The 17,769-nt window shown below is 33.3% G+C and overlaps 1 protein-coding gene across 2 annotated transcripts in view; it reads right to left on the reverse strand.

The window, feature by feature from the left end:
* Positions 1-3,265: 3,265 nt before the first annotated feature.
* Positions 3,266-17,769, reverse strand: part of LOC103707670 (mitochondrial import receptor subunit TOM40-1-like) — a 28,081-nt gene continuing 13,577 nt past the window's right edge. Inside the window, exons 8-11 of one of the 2 annotated variants that reach the window (XR_015975134.2) lie at positions 8,712-8,780; positions 4,487-8,614; positions 4,070-4,165; positions 3,266-3,813 (exon numbers count right to left, since the gene is read on the reverse strand). Coding sequence is in view for 1 of the 2 variants with exons in the window: in XM_008792241.5 (XP_008790463.1) it covers positions 3,757-3,813; positions 4,070-4,165; positions 8,531-8,614; positions 8,712-8,780 (306 nt within the window). In the remaining variant the exon portion in view is untranslated. The remainder of the gene's footprint in view (positions 3,814-4,069; positions 4,166-4,486; positions 8,615-8,711; positions 8,781-17,769) is intronic. The other variant, XM_008792241.5, reaches the window with a different exon arrangement.

A 17,769-nucleotide genomic window follows, 5' to 3' on the forward strand; every position in this document is an offset into this window, starting at 1 on the left:
AAATAAAACCTTATATTAGATTATCATATTTCGTACGAAAAGTGGATGAAAGAAATGGTAAAATAAATAGTAGATCCTACCTCTATATTTCTAAGAGAAGATAAAACGAGTACCATCAAAGGGATGGTATTTATTTTTCTACGCTGGATTATTGAGTGAGGTAATTTGAAAATATCATTTTTTGACGAACATAGTTCACTTATATTATATTAATATTATATCAACTATATTATATAATGAATATTAATATACTAATATATTGATTGATAATATTTATAAATAATAATATATTTAATATATCTATATATTTATTAATAAATATTAATTATTAATAAACAATTAAGAAAAATGTATTAATTATCAATAAATATAATATAGGATTAATTAATAATTACTATATTTATTTATAAACCAAAACATACTAAAATTTATTTATAATAATAAAAATATTTTCTAATATACGTATAATTAATTTAAAAATATTTATTAACTTATGTAAATATATTTCAATATTCAAAATAGCTAATATTAATAGTGTTTAATGTTTATGTACATGGACCATAAATAGCCAACAAATAGATTGAGAAAAGAATGTTATTATCTAAATCGTTCGTTCAAAAGCATTGTTGGAAATTTGGCAATATTATCGTATAATATTACCTCCAACCAAATATAGTAATCTTTTTCTAATAATATTTTTCAAAGTAATTTTTTTACCAACCAAATATGGTAAAATTTGTTTTCCTCCACAATCATTTTTTCATATAAATAATTTCTAAAAATCGTCAAATTACCCCATAACATGATATATCCCAACCAAACAAACCCTTAACACTATCTCAGCTTTGCAACCAAGTGGCTTGTGGGGTTGATGCATACCTAGGCTCCATTACATAAACAGGGAATGTTGATTATAGTTAAATTGCATTTTGAAAGGTGAACCTTGGAAAGGGCAATAATAGATTGTTGATTATAGACATTAAGGCCCTGTTTGGGGAAGCTATTGGCAGTAAAGCTTTTGAAAGTAGAGCTGTTAGAAGTAGAACTTTCTGAAGTAAAACTTTTATAAAAAATTGTTTGCTGTTTGGTAAACAAACTGAGAAAGTACTTATATATGACAAAATTATCATAAAGGACATTGTATAGTATTATACAATAGAGCAAAATAAAATATGATATATATTAATATATAAATATATGATATAGTATAATATTACTGTAATGTAATAAAATATTATTATAATATAGTAATATAACATCGTATACTATAGCATAATAATTTAATATAATATTAAATTATTTAATATAACATATCAATGTATTATGATATAATGTAATATAATATTTTATTTATAGTATAATATAATAAAAAAGGTAAAAAATTATTATAATTATTAGCGTACATTAATTTTTCATAATATAACATAATATTAAATTATTTAACATAATATTTAATGTATTATGATACATTGGCTTTTGTGCAACGTCGAAAGGGTTCTGATGTAGTGGGATCGTTCGGATTGTTACAATCTCTAGCAGATGGTTTGAAATTGATTTTAAAAGAACCTATTTCACCAAGTAGTGTTAATTTCTCCCTTTTTAGAATAGCTCCAGTGGCGAAGGTGCATTTTGCAGGATGGCTTTGATTGATTTCCACCCTTGAATCTTAGATTAAATACGATAAAATTCTAATCCAACATTGTCGTAGATAATGGTATTAGGATTCTCAAGATAGCTTCCATATTAGGTGGTACGTATTCGAAGATCATTTTCGAATCCTTTTACTTCAGATTATGAACACCCAATCGGATTTGTCAAGAACGAGCTGACAACTACAGGGAAGCGCCTCTTAGGAGCCCAAAAGAATTTCTAATTTTTGAAGGAAATGTGCGGGTACTCCTCTTGAGAGTCCGTCAAAGCCTATTGTGAAGTTGGAGCGCATTGTCACAATAACGGCGATAACCTGCACCTCTCAGACGTAATGAAGTCTGCAAACTTTGTGGCACCCCCTCTGAGTTTTGAGTAGGCAGAACCATTCTGTTTTGGTTCTTCTCTACATTCGCCTCCCCCTCTGTTTTCGAAAGAATACGAAATAGGGTGAGTCATAAAAAAACCTTGTAATATAATATTATATTTATAGTATAATATAATAATAAAGGTATAAAATATTATAATTATTAGTGTAAATTAATTTTTCATAATATAACATAATATTAAATTATTTAATACGACATATAAATGCATTATGATATAATAATATTATATTATATTTATAGTATAATACAATAATAAAAGTATAAAATAATAATAGGAAACAAAAATACCTTTTCTTGCACGGAAGAAAATTTGATCCACAGCTAGTGTTCTTTATTAGGGCTCCACCAAATTTTTAGGTTATAAAGAGACAAAGTATGTAATTGTTATATTTTATTATAGATATTTTGGCCCAAAAAAACTTTCCGATAAAGCTCAAAACAGATTTTTCGAAAAGATCTAAAATAAAGTTTCTTCCAAAAAGTTGTTTTTAGCTTTTTTTGGAAAACTAAAACAGCTTTCCGAAAAGCATTTTTGGAGGGCCAGAAAGTACTTTTTGGCTCTCCAAAAGCTCCTCCAAACAAGGCCTAAATTGTTTCAATAAGAACCAATTCAACACTTGTTACTTTGTACTTCTGTACCATATTTAAAACAAAACATGAGTCCAGTGTTCTTGGCACTAAGATGCAGACAGGAGAGGGTTGCCTCTTATTTTATTTTATTTGTGATAAGGGTGAAGCTTTTTTATTTTTTGTCTTCAGATCAACTGGAGTAGACAAGGAACACACTGAGACAACTAGGGAGTGAATTCTTTATCAAAATGTCTGCTCAAAAATAGAATTTTTTAATCGACTGACAGACAGACTTCTTTTAAAAATGTAGGTCTTCACCTGTTCTTGATCGAATTTATCAACTTCCTTCTGGTGACGCATATTTGAAAAGAACTTGATTACAGTTCTAAGCAATGCAAGTTTGATTGCTTTAATCTCAAGTTGGTGATCAAGAAAAAATAAAATTTTGATAGTTAGAGATTGGCACGATTGACTTGATCTAGAATATGTCATTAGAATTTTAGATCATGACCACGATACCTGTCAGCCGTTGATATTTTAGACAATCCAGGACAGCAATATCTGCACCATGACGATATCGTCAAATTATCCAGATTCCATCTTAAAAATTCAATTATGGATTTAAATTACATGTGAATTGGTCATGACAGAGCCATATCAGTGGTAAGAATTATTTTATATCTGCACTGAGAAACACCATCTGTATTCAATCAATAAGAGAGATAGCTACACAACTGCTAATAAGTGAATAATCTACAGAAGCCTGTGCCAGAAAGAGCTTTCTGATTAACAGACAAAACTTCTGCAAAATTAGAATTATCTAAATGAAAGACCAGAATAACTAATCATTGATCAACCCTGTTATAGAGCTTGTTCCATCAGCGATGAACATGGAATCATGGCCTGAGAATGCCATGAATGTCAAATGGCCACCAAATGCTGGATCCAAATGTTTGAAATCAACTGATAAAATTGCAAAAATGATGGTTTCTTTCTTTCCATAAAACCTTCAACATAATAAACTTGCCAGGAAGAACTTGAAGAACCGTTTAGAATTGGCGGCCCCGGCAGGCCATGAAAACAAGGCCCAGCCAACAAAACCAGTGACCAGAAAATCATTAATTCTTGTGAAGAGATGTTACAAGAAGCTTTACTCTCCTACAGTCATACCAAACCCAAATTTGTAGTCTTTCTTCCGATGATCAATCTGCAACATGCCCATCAGATGGATAAGAGATTAAGAGCAAACAAATGCCAGAGGATTTAATATTACCAAGATTGGGATCGATGCCAAAATTTGTTTATAAGTATTTCAAGGTGAACAAAAAGATATATACTTAGTTCACCTTTTTCACTTGACTGTGTGAAAAAATTAAAAAAAATATATATTAAACTGGACAAGTACAATGGAGATAATAAAACTGAAGTTGTAGGAAGGCATCGAGTAACTATGCCATGCTCACCTCTGCAGAAAGAATAAAATTGACGCCCATATTAAGTCGCTCCTCAAGATAAGCAGCCACACAACCAGTGGAATCAATTTTCCCCCTTAAACGACACTGTAACAAAATTCCATGCAGATAAATGGAAAAAAAATATTAAATTAACATTTATGAGTTCAATAATTTTAGCCATTTTGCCATTTACCCCCGAATTTACTGACGAGATATCAAAAATTTGAAGTTGCTATATATCTAAATCATGTCATCTTGATGCAGTAGCAAAAATGGGCATGACTCGCATGTTGCAAGTATCTTTAATATGTTTGCTACAAGTAGCCAAAGCACGAGTAGTTAGGTGACAAAGTACTAATAAGAGACATGTATTTTGCATGTCTTATTTGCACTAAGTTCTAGCATAAATTTGGAAGTTTTACGTACATTTTAAACGAAGTCCCAGTGAATATGACCTGCAAATAAAAGCAACTAATGCCAAGGTAAGGCATTTCACCAAGTCACTTATCATGGCCTCAAATCCTTTTCCATAAAAATAATCTGAATTTGTGACTTGAGACGAATTTGTAAAAGTGATGGTCATCGTTCAGTCCAGCAACAACTCCCTTGGCAAGCATTGGACATTTAAAAGAAAAAAATATATCTGTTAAAAGAGGACGTATCCTGTAATCTTCCCCTCCCAACTTCCCCTTGACCAAACTAATAGTTATTCAAAAAATAAATGTTTGGTGGGAGTCCAAGATGAAAATACTAGCAGCAGTTAACAATAGATAGAGTTGCTTATGCAAAAGAAAGGAAGGAGGTCGCAATTGATTTCCATATACTTGATTGTCCAAGTCAGAGATTGGGCAATGAAGTAACAGCATCTGGATGGAGCGAAACATTATTATGAAATTTAGCCATCAAGATAAAGAAATAATTATCTTCCATATGATAATTGAAGTCAAGCTTAGGAAAGAGATGTTTTTCTATAGAGAAATGTTGGAGTCTAAATTGGAAATTGAAATAACCATGACTGTGGAGTAATATGTGCCTTATTGCATGTCTGAGGGTCTTCGATAAGGAAGCATAAATTGAAAAATTAATGTTTTAAGTGTATTGAGGTGAAGGATCAATAAAACAAACATGTCATTCAGTAGAAAGGAAATGTCATGGATTTGTTAAATTTTATGAACAAATCTTAAATCAACCAACAATTCTTTGCCTTAGGAAATCAAAATTCTTATAGCCTAGTTTGTCCCTTGCTATATATACACGAGTGCCTCAACAAGGGCAACAAGGCTGTGTAATGCCAAATAAGACCCAAAGATGTCTGATAGAGCCCACAATGCCACTTATTCTTTGATATAGAATGAATACCAAATGTTGGACAGATCAATTTACTAAGTTGGAATATGTTTTAATCCCACACATTAAATAAGCATGAAATACATGGGCCTAGGATGTATGTGCAGAACAACAAAATTAACACGCCAAAGATTGCCAGAAGTATGAAACTTATCAGATGAATAAAAACTGAATAAACATACTAGAGACTAAAAAGATATGCAAGAAAGCGATAGCATTGTCTCAATTTTTAGATTTGAAAAATTACAAAATTATGCATTAATACAATTAACAATCATAAGGATGGTAATCTGCTGGTCGGATCAGGTTCGGGTATGGTTGAAATCATTTACAAGGCCCATAGGTCCTGAGCCGAAGCTGACCCGATCTGCTAGTGGGTCAGGAATTCTCTATCCAAACACAACCTGCACCCAGCCTGCTGACCTGTCTCCTTAGTCCAATCTCATCTAATTTTGGGCTTCATATTGTCCAAGTAGGGTATTGTTTTCATAGTTTGGGACTAAATCAGGACATAACAGAGTTGATGAAATAACAATATAGATCACAAATATGTAAACAAATATTGCATTCCAATCCAAGTTTTAAAACAAGCTAGCATGATCATTGACCCAATAGCTCGCACTCACCACATAAATCCACCACTTAAAGATTATATCCACACACACAAACATACATACATAAATACATATAAACATGCATGCATGCATGCATGCATATATTAACAAATAATATAATATGTACCCACTGAGTTGACTGGTTTCAGCGGCCCTGGCTCAAACAGGTTAGGATTAGCTAACCCATACCCAATCGGCAAACCCAACAGGACAGGTCAGGTAAACAGGGACTAGTGATAAAAATAAGCAGAGAGCATTAGATAAAAATAAGGCTCCAGATGGGTTGTACTGACCTAACCCTGTCCAGACCCTATTACACTCGATCAATCTATTTTTGGAGACTTGTAGATAGGATCAGGGTTCAAAACTTGGGCTTAGTTTGTAAATCAATCAGGTATGGATTTTCTATTTTATGACCAGATCAGAACCAACCCAACCCAGATAATATCCTGGTCTAATTTGGGTCAACAAAAAAAAAAAAGCTCACCTGATCTGGATCCGATTCAGCCCACCCCGAAAACCAGAATTATAGAAATCCCCTTTTTCACCTGCAATGTCTTTTCAGTTCTTCAAATGAACCTTATTGTTCTTTGTTCATCTAAACAACCCTATCTCCTGCCACCTACCTTCATTTAATTATAATTAAACATTCATCATTTGTTTTGGTGGATTCTTATTTACAATACTCTCAAACACATTAACACTATTTTGTTTAAAAAAAATATAGTTTGTAAACTTGCACCATAAGAATGCCACTTTCTTGGATCAAATAAAAAAGTTTTTTGAAAGGAAGTTCATGTTTAACTTGGTGTTTTAGTTTTGTTTTAAAAAGGTTAATGATTTTTAGTTGTACATAATAGACAAATGTTTGCTCAAACTATAGACCGATTTATCTAACTCCCGACCTAAACCCAAATATTTTTGGTTGGGTCGGGTCATACTTGACACCAAACGGACCTGAATGACTCATTGGGTCAAAATCTTTTCCATGAACCCGACCCGACATGATCGACCAATGGGATTGGATCAAGGTCTAAAATCAAAGACCCAAACATGAAACAGAATTGGGTCCAGGTGAAGCATGCCCTGGACCAACCCGACCCATTTGCAACCCTAGATAAAAAGGATACAAGAAGCATGGAAATGGAAGGCAGTTCTCAACATCTATAAAAGAAGAATAATCCTCAACAAACTTAGGATAAAGTACAGACAAATTGCAATTTCATAGTTAAAAAAATAAAAGTCATATTTCTTATCAAATCCAGCCAAAAACCAAGGAACAAAATATTGAATAATGAAATCAGGAATTTGTTGAAAAATCCTAAGCAATTCATGACCTATGCAAGAATATTACCTTATTGGAGCATTTTGACTAGTTGTTTTCTTCTTGCAGTGATGATCAAAAAATTTATTATCAAAAATATGTTGCATTAAGAACAAAGTCTAAAAATGTCAATTCTTGTCACAACACATCTGCTGTCAAAAGTGTGCTTAAAATACAATGGGGAACGATTTTAGCAGGAATAGGCATATTTGTTACATAGAGATGCATGTTAGAGGTATACACATTCAGGCATCAATTGTCACTAGAACGTATAGGCTATAAGAAATGCTCCAAGAAGGAAAGCCTAGTCAAAACAAGAAAGGGTGGAACAAATTTGTAACCTCTTGTAGCAATAAAGATATGACTGTTAATAGCTAAACAGGGAGCTGTTAATAGCTTAAAAACCTCATAAGGGAAAAGGTCTTAGTTGAAGGCAGAAATAATCAGGATCTTTTAGTTCATTCTTGTGAATCTTTTATGTCCATCGAGGATTCACCATGTCTTCCAGATTCATATTGAAAATCAATAGCACATTTGAAGTATCTGCATACATGCGACTCTGAATCCAGATCTTTCAAGAAGACGTGGAAGAAAAGCATTTTAAGTTACAGTGAACAAAATTGTTTTACAGGCAAAATCTGCTAATTCGCACTTTTTAGAGAATATAGAGTAAAGATAAATAGCAGCTGGTTTCAACCAGAAATGACACAAATAATTAATAGGTAAACATTTTCAAATAGAAATAGAACCATTAAATAAATCATTTGGATATATGTTAATATCCCATATTTCAGATAGAACTGGAGACATTCTCTACAAGTCAAGATGTTGGAGTATTACAGCAATGGATATCTCCAAGACTGGACAAGATCAGGATAAAAACCAGCATAAGGAATGCAATGATGCATATCCAATAGAAACAAAATGACAAAGGGCTGAAGAAATTTAATTATGCCGATATGGAGACTGCGGATTTCAAATAGGACCAAAACTAGAAAAGTGTAAAAACAAAATCATGAAAAATAGATTATCTACTAACTCAGAAAGTACAGGAATAACTTCATTCTATGATTTTTGAACTATAATAGCCACATATCAAGCAAATTTGTCTAGGCAGCTAACATGATAAGTAAAAGAATGGAATGATTAAGGGAAGGGTGCAAATTTAAGCAAACAAGATGTTACCTGTCTAAGGATGTAATCATAACCAAAACTTGAAGTTACATCTCTTGTCATATGATTGTACATGAAATCAGATGCAAGGGAAACCTGCCAGACAGAGGTTCAGTAAATACAAGCTTATATAGTAAAAAACTAAAAACACGAGCATGAGATAAGGTTTTCCTCTGACTATCAGAAATATGACCTTCTCAGAAACCTTTTGAACATAGCTCAGTGCGACTATACCGGTGCTTGCAACTTGCCCTGTTGCAACCTGCACCAGATTGAATTAATATCCATCATAACATGAACCAATCAATCACTCTCCAACAGCACGACCAAAAATTTTTAAGATACAAATTTGCAATGTATAACAATTTAACTGCAATTCTGAAATTTCGATACCATTTAGCCCGATTATAAAAGTGTAAGAACAAGCAGATAGTGATATTATCAACAGAGGGATTTTTTATGCTTTTTTTTTCGGGGGAGGGGGGAGGGGGAGCAAAATATGCAGTGTGGCATATTTTGCCACACTATAATGATAGAAACCTCTAGGTGATGTCTTGGTGCGAACTGCAAAATATGCAGTGTGGAAGTCAAACAAGAAATTCACACCATTCATTACTTTTCCAACTTTTGAAAGCCTACTTGCACCAAATTTTAGTTACTTTGGAGCCTTTGGATACTTCCAGACCATGAACATATTGTGTCGAATGACATGTTAGAGAAAAATGTCCTCATGTCAATTTCTTATTTAAATTTCAAGGCATGACTTTGTTAAGTATTACCTGAATCCTTTATTTTACCTCTTTGATGGTAGTCCTACATTATTAACCATCTGGCAGTGAACTGAGCCTACTTGTCTTTTCAGACGTGCCCATGACCCTTCTTGCTCTCCATTTTGCCTAGCAAGATGGCTTCTTTACTTCTGTCTATTTTTTATTAGTCTAAAAAATTCTTTAGAATGGATATCTCATCTTATGAAACTTCTAGTATCTGCGCTCTCATCAAGGATCCACCTGATCCTCTCCAAGCCCACATACTTGGCGACCTTCAATCAACTTCCCTCACAATCAATGATATATCATGTTTGGGTATGGTTATCCATTCATTCATCCCAGTTACATTGAAACATTGAGCATAAACAATATATGATTCCCTTGTTTTCATATCTACATAGCTCCAACACTAACAGGAACTATACAACATGCATTAATCTTTTGCACATTGATTGTCTTTAGACTTTTACAATCGTGAGATCTTTAACATAACTGCAGTTACCACTAATCATGAGTAGCCTCTTGCAGTGACCTTTCTTGCATCTGGCATGGCCTACATGCGACATGCAGATTTCTGGTGGCTTCACCTTATTGCTTTACATCACAACCAGCTCATGGTTAATTTGTCAACTTCATAATAATAAAATTGGTTAACACAAGCAGCCAACCTCATCATCTTGCAAATCTAAATTGATGAATTAGTATGAACTGCAAACTTGCTCGAGGCATTCTTCAAAAGAAGAAGCACACATTCAACAACATTTCTGGGTCACCTTCATCATAGTATAAAATTTCCAATATTACAAAATTATCCTACATGATGCTTCTAAGTTAGCAGGTTGCACACCTACCTTGTCACAATTATGATATGTTAGCTGTTTTTCGTCATCAATCACCTTGACACTTCTTTGTATTTGCGACCTCTCACAATGGCTCATTTATCCTTAGACATCATTTTACACATACACATAGATACGAGCATATGTATGTGTGTGTATGTATGTATGAATATCAATTATGCCTCAATTTGATATAGTATCCATTGCAGCACTTGCCCCTAGGACAACACAAAAGCATCCTAAAGTTTTTTACGAACTAGTGAAGTTTTTAGAAGCAGGAGGGAATACTTTATTCGTTGCAATTATTATTCAGCATCAAGCTCGTATTCTAAAGACGCCTTTCACATGTTTCTGCTTAGAAACTAAATAAAGTTGGGTCTACCAAGTGTAACAGCTAACAAGTCATTATAAATTATATCTCAGAGTCATTCTAGAGCCAAAAACAATAAGAAGGATTGAAAAATAAAGGAAAAAAATCATGAGGCATGTCCTTCTTTAATTTCCATGCACCACCATCAGTATCACCTTAATCTCTCTCCAATCCCATATCTACACACACCATGATTGAAAGTGATCTAAATATTAATCATCTCTAAGTAACGCTACTGATCTAGATATTAATTCCATGCCCATTCTCTAAATCCCATCCCAAGAGTATTGACCTAAACCCACACAAGTATGTTACAGGTATGGGGTTGGGTATCGGAGACTTAAAGCATTATCCTAGATACAAGTCCCATGAGTATTGAATCCTAAACATATTGCAAGCCAATCTCTTCCTTTTATGTCCCATCCTTTCTCACTTTGAGAGTCCCCATGCAGATTGGATTGTATTGGAAAGAATTACCATCGAGATCATGATTCTTCTCCCCCAATTTCCTGGTTTCACATCCCACCATACTCACCCTTAAAGAAATGTTCCCATACAAATGCCAAAATATTTCTCACATATCCTAGATTTGCATGCACACCATAATTTAGAAACAATCTAAATAGTAATACTCTCTAAATCAGTCATTCTCCCAGATAATGTGTGCAGAATTTTAAACTCATCTTAAATCAATCTTTTCCCCTCACACCCCGCCCCTTCTCACTTAGGGAATTCACATGCAAATTGGTTTGGATTGGGAAGAAATACTGCAATAATAAATGTGGACAGCTTTTTTTATGAGCCTAGAAGGACAACTCCAATGAGCCTTTGTGAATATTTGAATTTCAACCACATCACTACTTTGAATAGAAGCCTGATGGGTCCTCCTCTATCTTCAAAAAAAAAAAAAAAAAAAAAAAATCCTTTTCACTTCAGGTTTGAACAAGAAAGGAGTCGCTTCTTCCCTTGATTTCAACCATTCCAACTCATTTTCCAGTTGTGTAGCTTCCCTTTGGTGTTTCTAGAAGACTAGTTGCCTCATATCCTAAGCTAATATCTTCGATAAGTTTTCTCAAAATTATGTTTGGACCAAGGAGTTCAGACAGTATCGGCACGTTCCAACGGTATTCGCATGTTCCAATTGTACCAGCATGTTCCAACCGTATTGGCACTTTCCGATGCTACCAACATGTTCCGATGGTACCAGCATATTTTGACGGCACCATATCATTCCAGGAAGAAAATGGTACGCAAGATGAGCGTGGACACCTATTATCTCCCAAAATTGGGATGGACAAGGACACATTTTTTATTCTCTACTTCTATATTCTTGTTAATGACTATTTTAGTCCATCCTAACGGTTCCATATGGTCCCAGTCCCCTATCAGAAGAAAACTGAGAAGGGGCCAAAAAACAAGATTTACACAATTGGTTTACTACAATACATTGAAATTAAACCCTAAGAACAATGTTTATGGAATACATACTTCATATATACATATCATGCATTGTATATACTTCATTTGATTTATCGGTTATCTCTCTATTCGTATTTATTTTATATAGGCATTTCTGATCATTTAAGAATATGTATTTCTGGCATACGGGGAAGGCGCGGGACTCCACTTCCCGAGACTAAGCAACTATGATTATGCCTAGAATTTAACGAATGAAATTTGCCTAGTCTAATTCATCAACTATGATACTATAAAGAATTTTATTTTAAATGTAATGCACATATACATGCATATGACTTACATTTTTCTACTAGACCGCCCTTTCTATAGACAATAAACTATACCTTTGTTTTTATAGTGTATGTATGCATACATAGGCAGGTATCAATAACAATGTCATATTACAATTACCATTCATTTTTTCTGTTATAATGGCTCAAAATACATCAGATATTTCTTATAAGAAAGAGAGAAGCTCAAACTAAATGGTTGTTAATAGGATAACATGCAACATATTAATTGCGAGACACTGAAAGGGGTACGTCAGTCACGGGATTGTGAATTGTTATGACAAGCATGCGGCCATAATACACCAGATGACGAAGTCCATCTGACTTAGGGTCTGTAATGATAGCTTGATAGATGTGAAGTGGTGTGGTGTTAGATTTGGAGTCTTTCGATGGATCACAGTTTGGCTTGGACTCGTGGAATCTTTCCCTCTTGAGACCTCATCGTTTGCTCCATCTTTGGACCACGCAAACTTTGGCATACCCATTTATTCAAGAGATACTACTAGCATTCAAACACGGACTTGATATTTACCTCTAGCTATATATTAACTATTACTCAAATAAAGTTTGATATTCTTGGGAGCACAAGAATATCTATGGAGTTTCACGATCAACTGAAGGAAGAATTTGTGTTTGATTCTTCGGAAGAGGATTAAATAGTAAGAGAGAACAATTTTGAGCTGGCATTGCTTCACCAATGTATAATCAACTCAGAAGTGATCCATCCATAAAGGAACTTCAATGATTGAGTTTTGCAAGTTACTTAGATGGGTCTTGATATCTTTGGCTAGGATGGCATGATCTAGTGTTGAGGAAGGTGGGACATAATCTTTATATGGTGCCCTGAATTGAAAGTTCAATCTCAGGTGAGCACTTGATAACTTAGCATGGGATCAGTCTTAATAAGGTGACTTTGGTGATATGGCACAGACCACGAACGATGCTACAATAACACAGAAATTTCTAGAAAAAAGTTAGATAGCCAAGCTGTAACTATATCCTGATGCATATCATGCTGACAGCCTGGATTGGGTGAAGTATTGGTTCTTGGCAAAAGAAACAATAAAAAGGCTACACATCAGTTCTGTAACAAGCCATAGTTGATTTGGTGGCATGGTCCTCAAGTACTTATTGGCCAAGCAAGCATCCCCATGTTAAGGGGCCAGCCTTGATGAGATGATAAGCTACAGGCTTTATAGAGCTGAGTAGGACAACAAATGGATTAGGTTAACCAATAACCAAACCCCATAAGGTCTAAGTCCAGCTTGATCTTTCAGATTCGCAAATTCTAGATCTAAAATAAAATTCATTTGGAGAAAAAAGAAATCATCTCCAAAGTAGCTATTCAAGAGTCCAAAGACCTCACAGACCTTTTGTCCCTCCTATGACCTAATCTGCAGACTGACAAACAGATCTAGAAATGGCCTACTTGTGGAATTTTTTTAGTTAATTCCTTCTATAGATTTCTCAATAGGGGAGGCATCATATGTCCTCTGACACCACTTCTATGAAAATCTTGGGCCCTTTGAAAACACCATGAAAAGGTTTCTGCATGGGTGGGAGATGGGTTATTGTTTAAACCGGTATGACTTTATGAGTTTGATTCTTGGCATTCACAACTTTTACATTTGTTTTTTTAGTTCTGGTATCCGCCTGGACCAACTGAGGCTGTTAGGTGGTGGGTTAGGCAAGTCAACCCAATCAACCTGGCCAGCTGATAGATGCTGGATCAAACATGAAATTTTCATTCCACAGGTTCTGCATAGAAAATACTAAATTTTTTATGTGGTTAGACCTAAAAGGCTCAATATAAGGGAAATGCATAAAATGAAAGGTTGGATTCATATCTTCTGCCTATGTTACCTAGACACTCTTATCCAGCTCCAAAAACCTAAGCCACATACATATTTGTCGAATACGTATCAAACACTTAGATACTTATGAAGTTCTGTGATTGCCACTTTTAAAGATTACAAAAAAGTCGAACCCTTCCAAAATGAGTTTGACCCTCCATTTCAAGGTTACAAGTATTTTTTTTCTCATTTTAGTGATCGACCAAGGATATAGATATTGAAATAACTTTAGAAGATGTCATTTTTCTTCCAATCTTAGTTGATTGGGAAGTTTAAATGAGAAACATGCATATTAAAAGACCTTAACAACTAATGTTTTATTTTTGATATTTAAATAAAGAAGATTAAAGAAAAAAATAGTTAAAATTATAATTTATCTTACATATCCTCGTATATCCTTTTTCCTTCTTGCTGAGTCAAGACACTTGGATCTCCATTCAAATCTGACTCTCCTATCTGTGTAAATGCAACACTATCTTTTGCTATCCTCTATGCTCTTTGGCTCTAGATTCCATTGATCACCTATGTCTTCTCTCAAATGCTATCTGGAGATTGACAAGATCCATGTGGAAGACTGACCGGTAGAATTTACACTTTCAAAGCTTTTTGGTAATGGGCACCTGGCAATTGCTCCATCAAACCTTTGCTTCCGCTTGGCACCTGCTAGTGACTACATCTTGAACTATCTAAAAGGATAGAAAATAATAAAATTATTCTAAAAGTATCAATAGATAGCATCTTCGAGATAAAGGAAGCATTATCTCTACTCCTTTCTTGGAATCCTATAATCCATCCTAGAGCTCTCCAATCTTACTCCAAACTTGTATCTCTGCTTCTTTCTTCTACACCTATATTTATGCCTATTTAATCCTCCTTTTCTCAGCCTACTTAGCTGAGCACTTATATACTCTGTTTTACCATCATTCTCTGGTGGAGTGAGTGGAGCTTCCTCCCTCAAAAAAAAACAATCATTTTGGAAAATTAGAGTGGGCTGGGTCATATTTCTTTTTGCCCAATTTAACCATGCTCAATCCAACTTATTCCACAATCCAATAAATTTGAAATCACTAACTCCTTTATTACTCGTCTCTGGTTAGTAGGTCGGGCAGTGAAACTATTTATTTGTAGGTGGAAACTGAATTAACTTTAAATTATAAAATTGCAGACAACACTTGTGGTAACATTCCATGCCAATACCCTTTTTTTAGTTCTCCCTCCTTATTATTTGTTCAATTACTAATTTTACTTCTCAAAATAGAATGAATAGTCTACTTCTTTTTTAATCTTGCATTGGATCAATCTAGACTTTACACAATCATGGACCCAAATGCATTTGGTTGGGTTTGGATTATTACTGAAACCCACCCAATGACTTGGTGGGTCTCAAATATTTCCAATATAACTAACTAAACTTCATGAACTAATAATAGGAATGTAAATAAGTTGAGGTTGAGCAAAGTAGGCCAATCTCAAGCACACTTGTTTCATAATCAATTCAAGCTTAAGTCAGCTCATTTAATTTCAAGTTGAATTTGAGCTGCTTGAGGACAACCCAAGGACCTGCTTTGATGTATATGTCTAGGGTTCGAATGCTGGTGCTAGAATCTCCAGTTCTCCACTATAAAAGAAAAAGAGAAGTAAAAGCAAAGAATGGTGTTTCCACGCAGAAAAGGTAACAAAAATTCCATCTTCTATATCTTTTAGAATGGATTTGAGTTAATGTTTAATACATCAAGTCAAATTGATGATCATACCAGGTGCTTGACATTTTGCCCCTACCAGATATCACATGCAGAATGCAGGTAACATATGTTGCTGTGCTTATTTGATCTATCTACTATAATGACCAGCTAAGAGATAAATTAATGTTCTATCTTAAAGAATTCTATTTGGGAGTTGTCAAGCTTTATAAGTTTTACATAAAATTTGTTGATAGTTTAAAATTCATTCTCTTCTATGCACTACCTTGGTTACAAATCTTTTCTTATATCTAATTTAATATTACACATTTTTTAAGAAAATCAAATTTACATCCTTACTGAAGCTTGGACAAATATTTCATTATATCCCAATTTCATTCATAGGATTTGATTTTCACAGATTACAAGTTATAATGCATAGGATTTGAGATATTTTAACTAAAACCTAAATTCTTAAAGTATCTGAAAATAATTAATCATAATTAACTATATGTGTTGTTTCACCTAGAATTTGGGTTCAAAAGTATCCCTTTTTCTTATAGTCCATATATATTAACATATCTTTTTTAGTAGTTTTTGGAGTCCATTCTTCTCTAGAAGTCTAGTATGCTTAAAATATTTTAAAATCTAATTAGAATTATTTTTGGAATTGAGAAATTAGGAAATTAAGCACTTTTGTATAGTTTAAGGATAAAAGGTCAAGTACTATTTCTCTAAGGTGGTGTTTGGTAACCCAAATAGGATCACTAAGGTGATCTTAGATCACTGGTGACCCTTATAGCGGGGTAATCTGATCCATGATGATCTAATATCACCGTCTTTGGTATGCTTTGTTCCAGTGATTAAAGATTCTCGGGTATCCACAAATAACCTATTTAGTATTCCATGAGAATCCAAGATTACTATCCATATAATGCCAAAACTATTCCTGATATATTCCATTAAAATATATTTTTAATTATATAACAATATATTATAATAAATTATTAGTATATTCATTAATATTTAATTATTAATATATTCCATAAAAGTATATTTATTAATCATATAATAATATATTAATTGTTATTATAAAATTAATATTGCTATTTATACTTATAATATATTGTTATTTTAATACTAATATTTGTTTGATTAGAAAAATAAGAAAAATAGAAGTGATATATTAAATAATTTAATAATATCAATATAACGTAGAATAATATATTTCTATTACAATTTAAAATATAATTGAATAATAATATGGCAATAATATGATTAATAATATATTGGAATATACTATATATCATATAATATACGTAATATCAATATAATATATAATTAATATAATAAATATATTAATTGTATATTGACATATCAATTTTTCATGCTAGACTAAGGAGGATTTTTACTCCTAAATTTCAGCTCACGATCACTGTCTTAGGTGATCTTGGATGTCCATTCTCAAGGACAAGGCTGAATCGGACTGAACCATTCGGTGGAAAATCGGGTCAGTTTGGCCATTAGAGTCAGCTCGGACTCTGAACCGGCCGGAAAAGATCTGAACCGACCTGTGTCGGCCTGGAACAAACCAGAACTAGCCGGTTCCATTCGAACTCGATACAAAGAGATCATGCCAAAATTTTCGATTTATGCTTAATCTTATTATATGTTATAGATCTATGGATGATCTAAATGATGACATTAATATTTTTAATTTTTGCATTATATATAATTTTTAAAAATTTAAAAATATTTTTAGATTAAAAAATAATATATATAAATAAAAATTTTTAAAAAATTGTAAAATCAGAAGCATATTTAGGGGCATACAAGCTACTCTTCAGTAAAATTTAATATTCATTTATTCAAGTTTTGATGTGATCATGCGCACAGTAGCCTAGGCCTAAATTTGAAAAAAAATAAAAAAATGTAGCCTTTAATGCATGTCCACGGACCTAGAAAACTATATGTAGCATTCATTGTTGGATT

This window comes from Phoenix dactylifera, chromosome 2 (genome assembly GCF_051530095.1).
Source record: "Phoenix dactylifera cultivar Ajwa chromosome 2, Ajwa_hap1_PhDact_Kaust_v1.1, whole genome shotgun sequence".
In the NCBI taxonomy this organism is placed as follows: domain Eukaryota; kingdom Viridiplantae; phylum Streptophyta; class Magnoliopsida; order Arecales; family Arecaceae; genus Phoenix; species Phoenix dactylifera.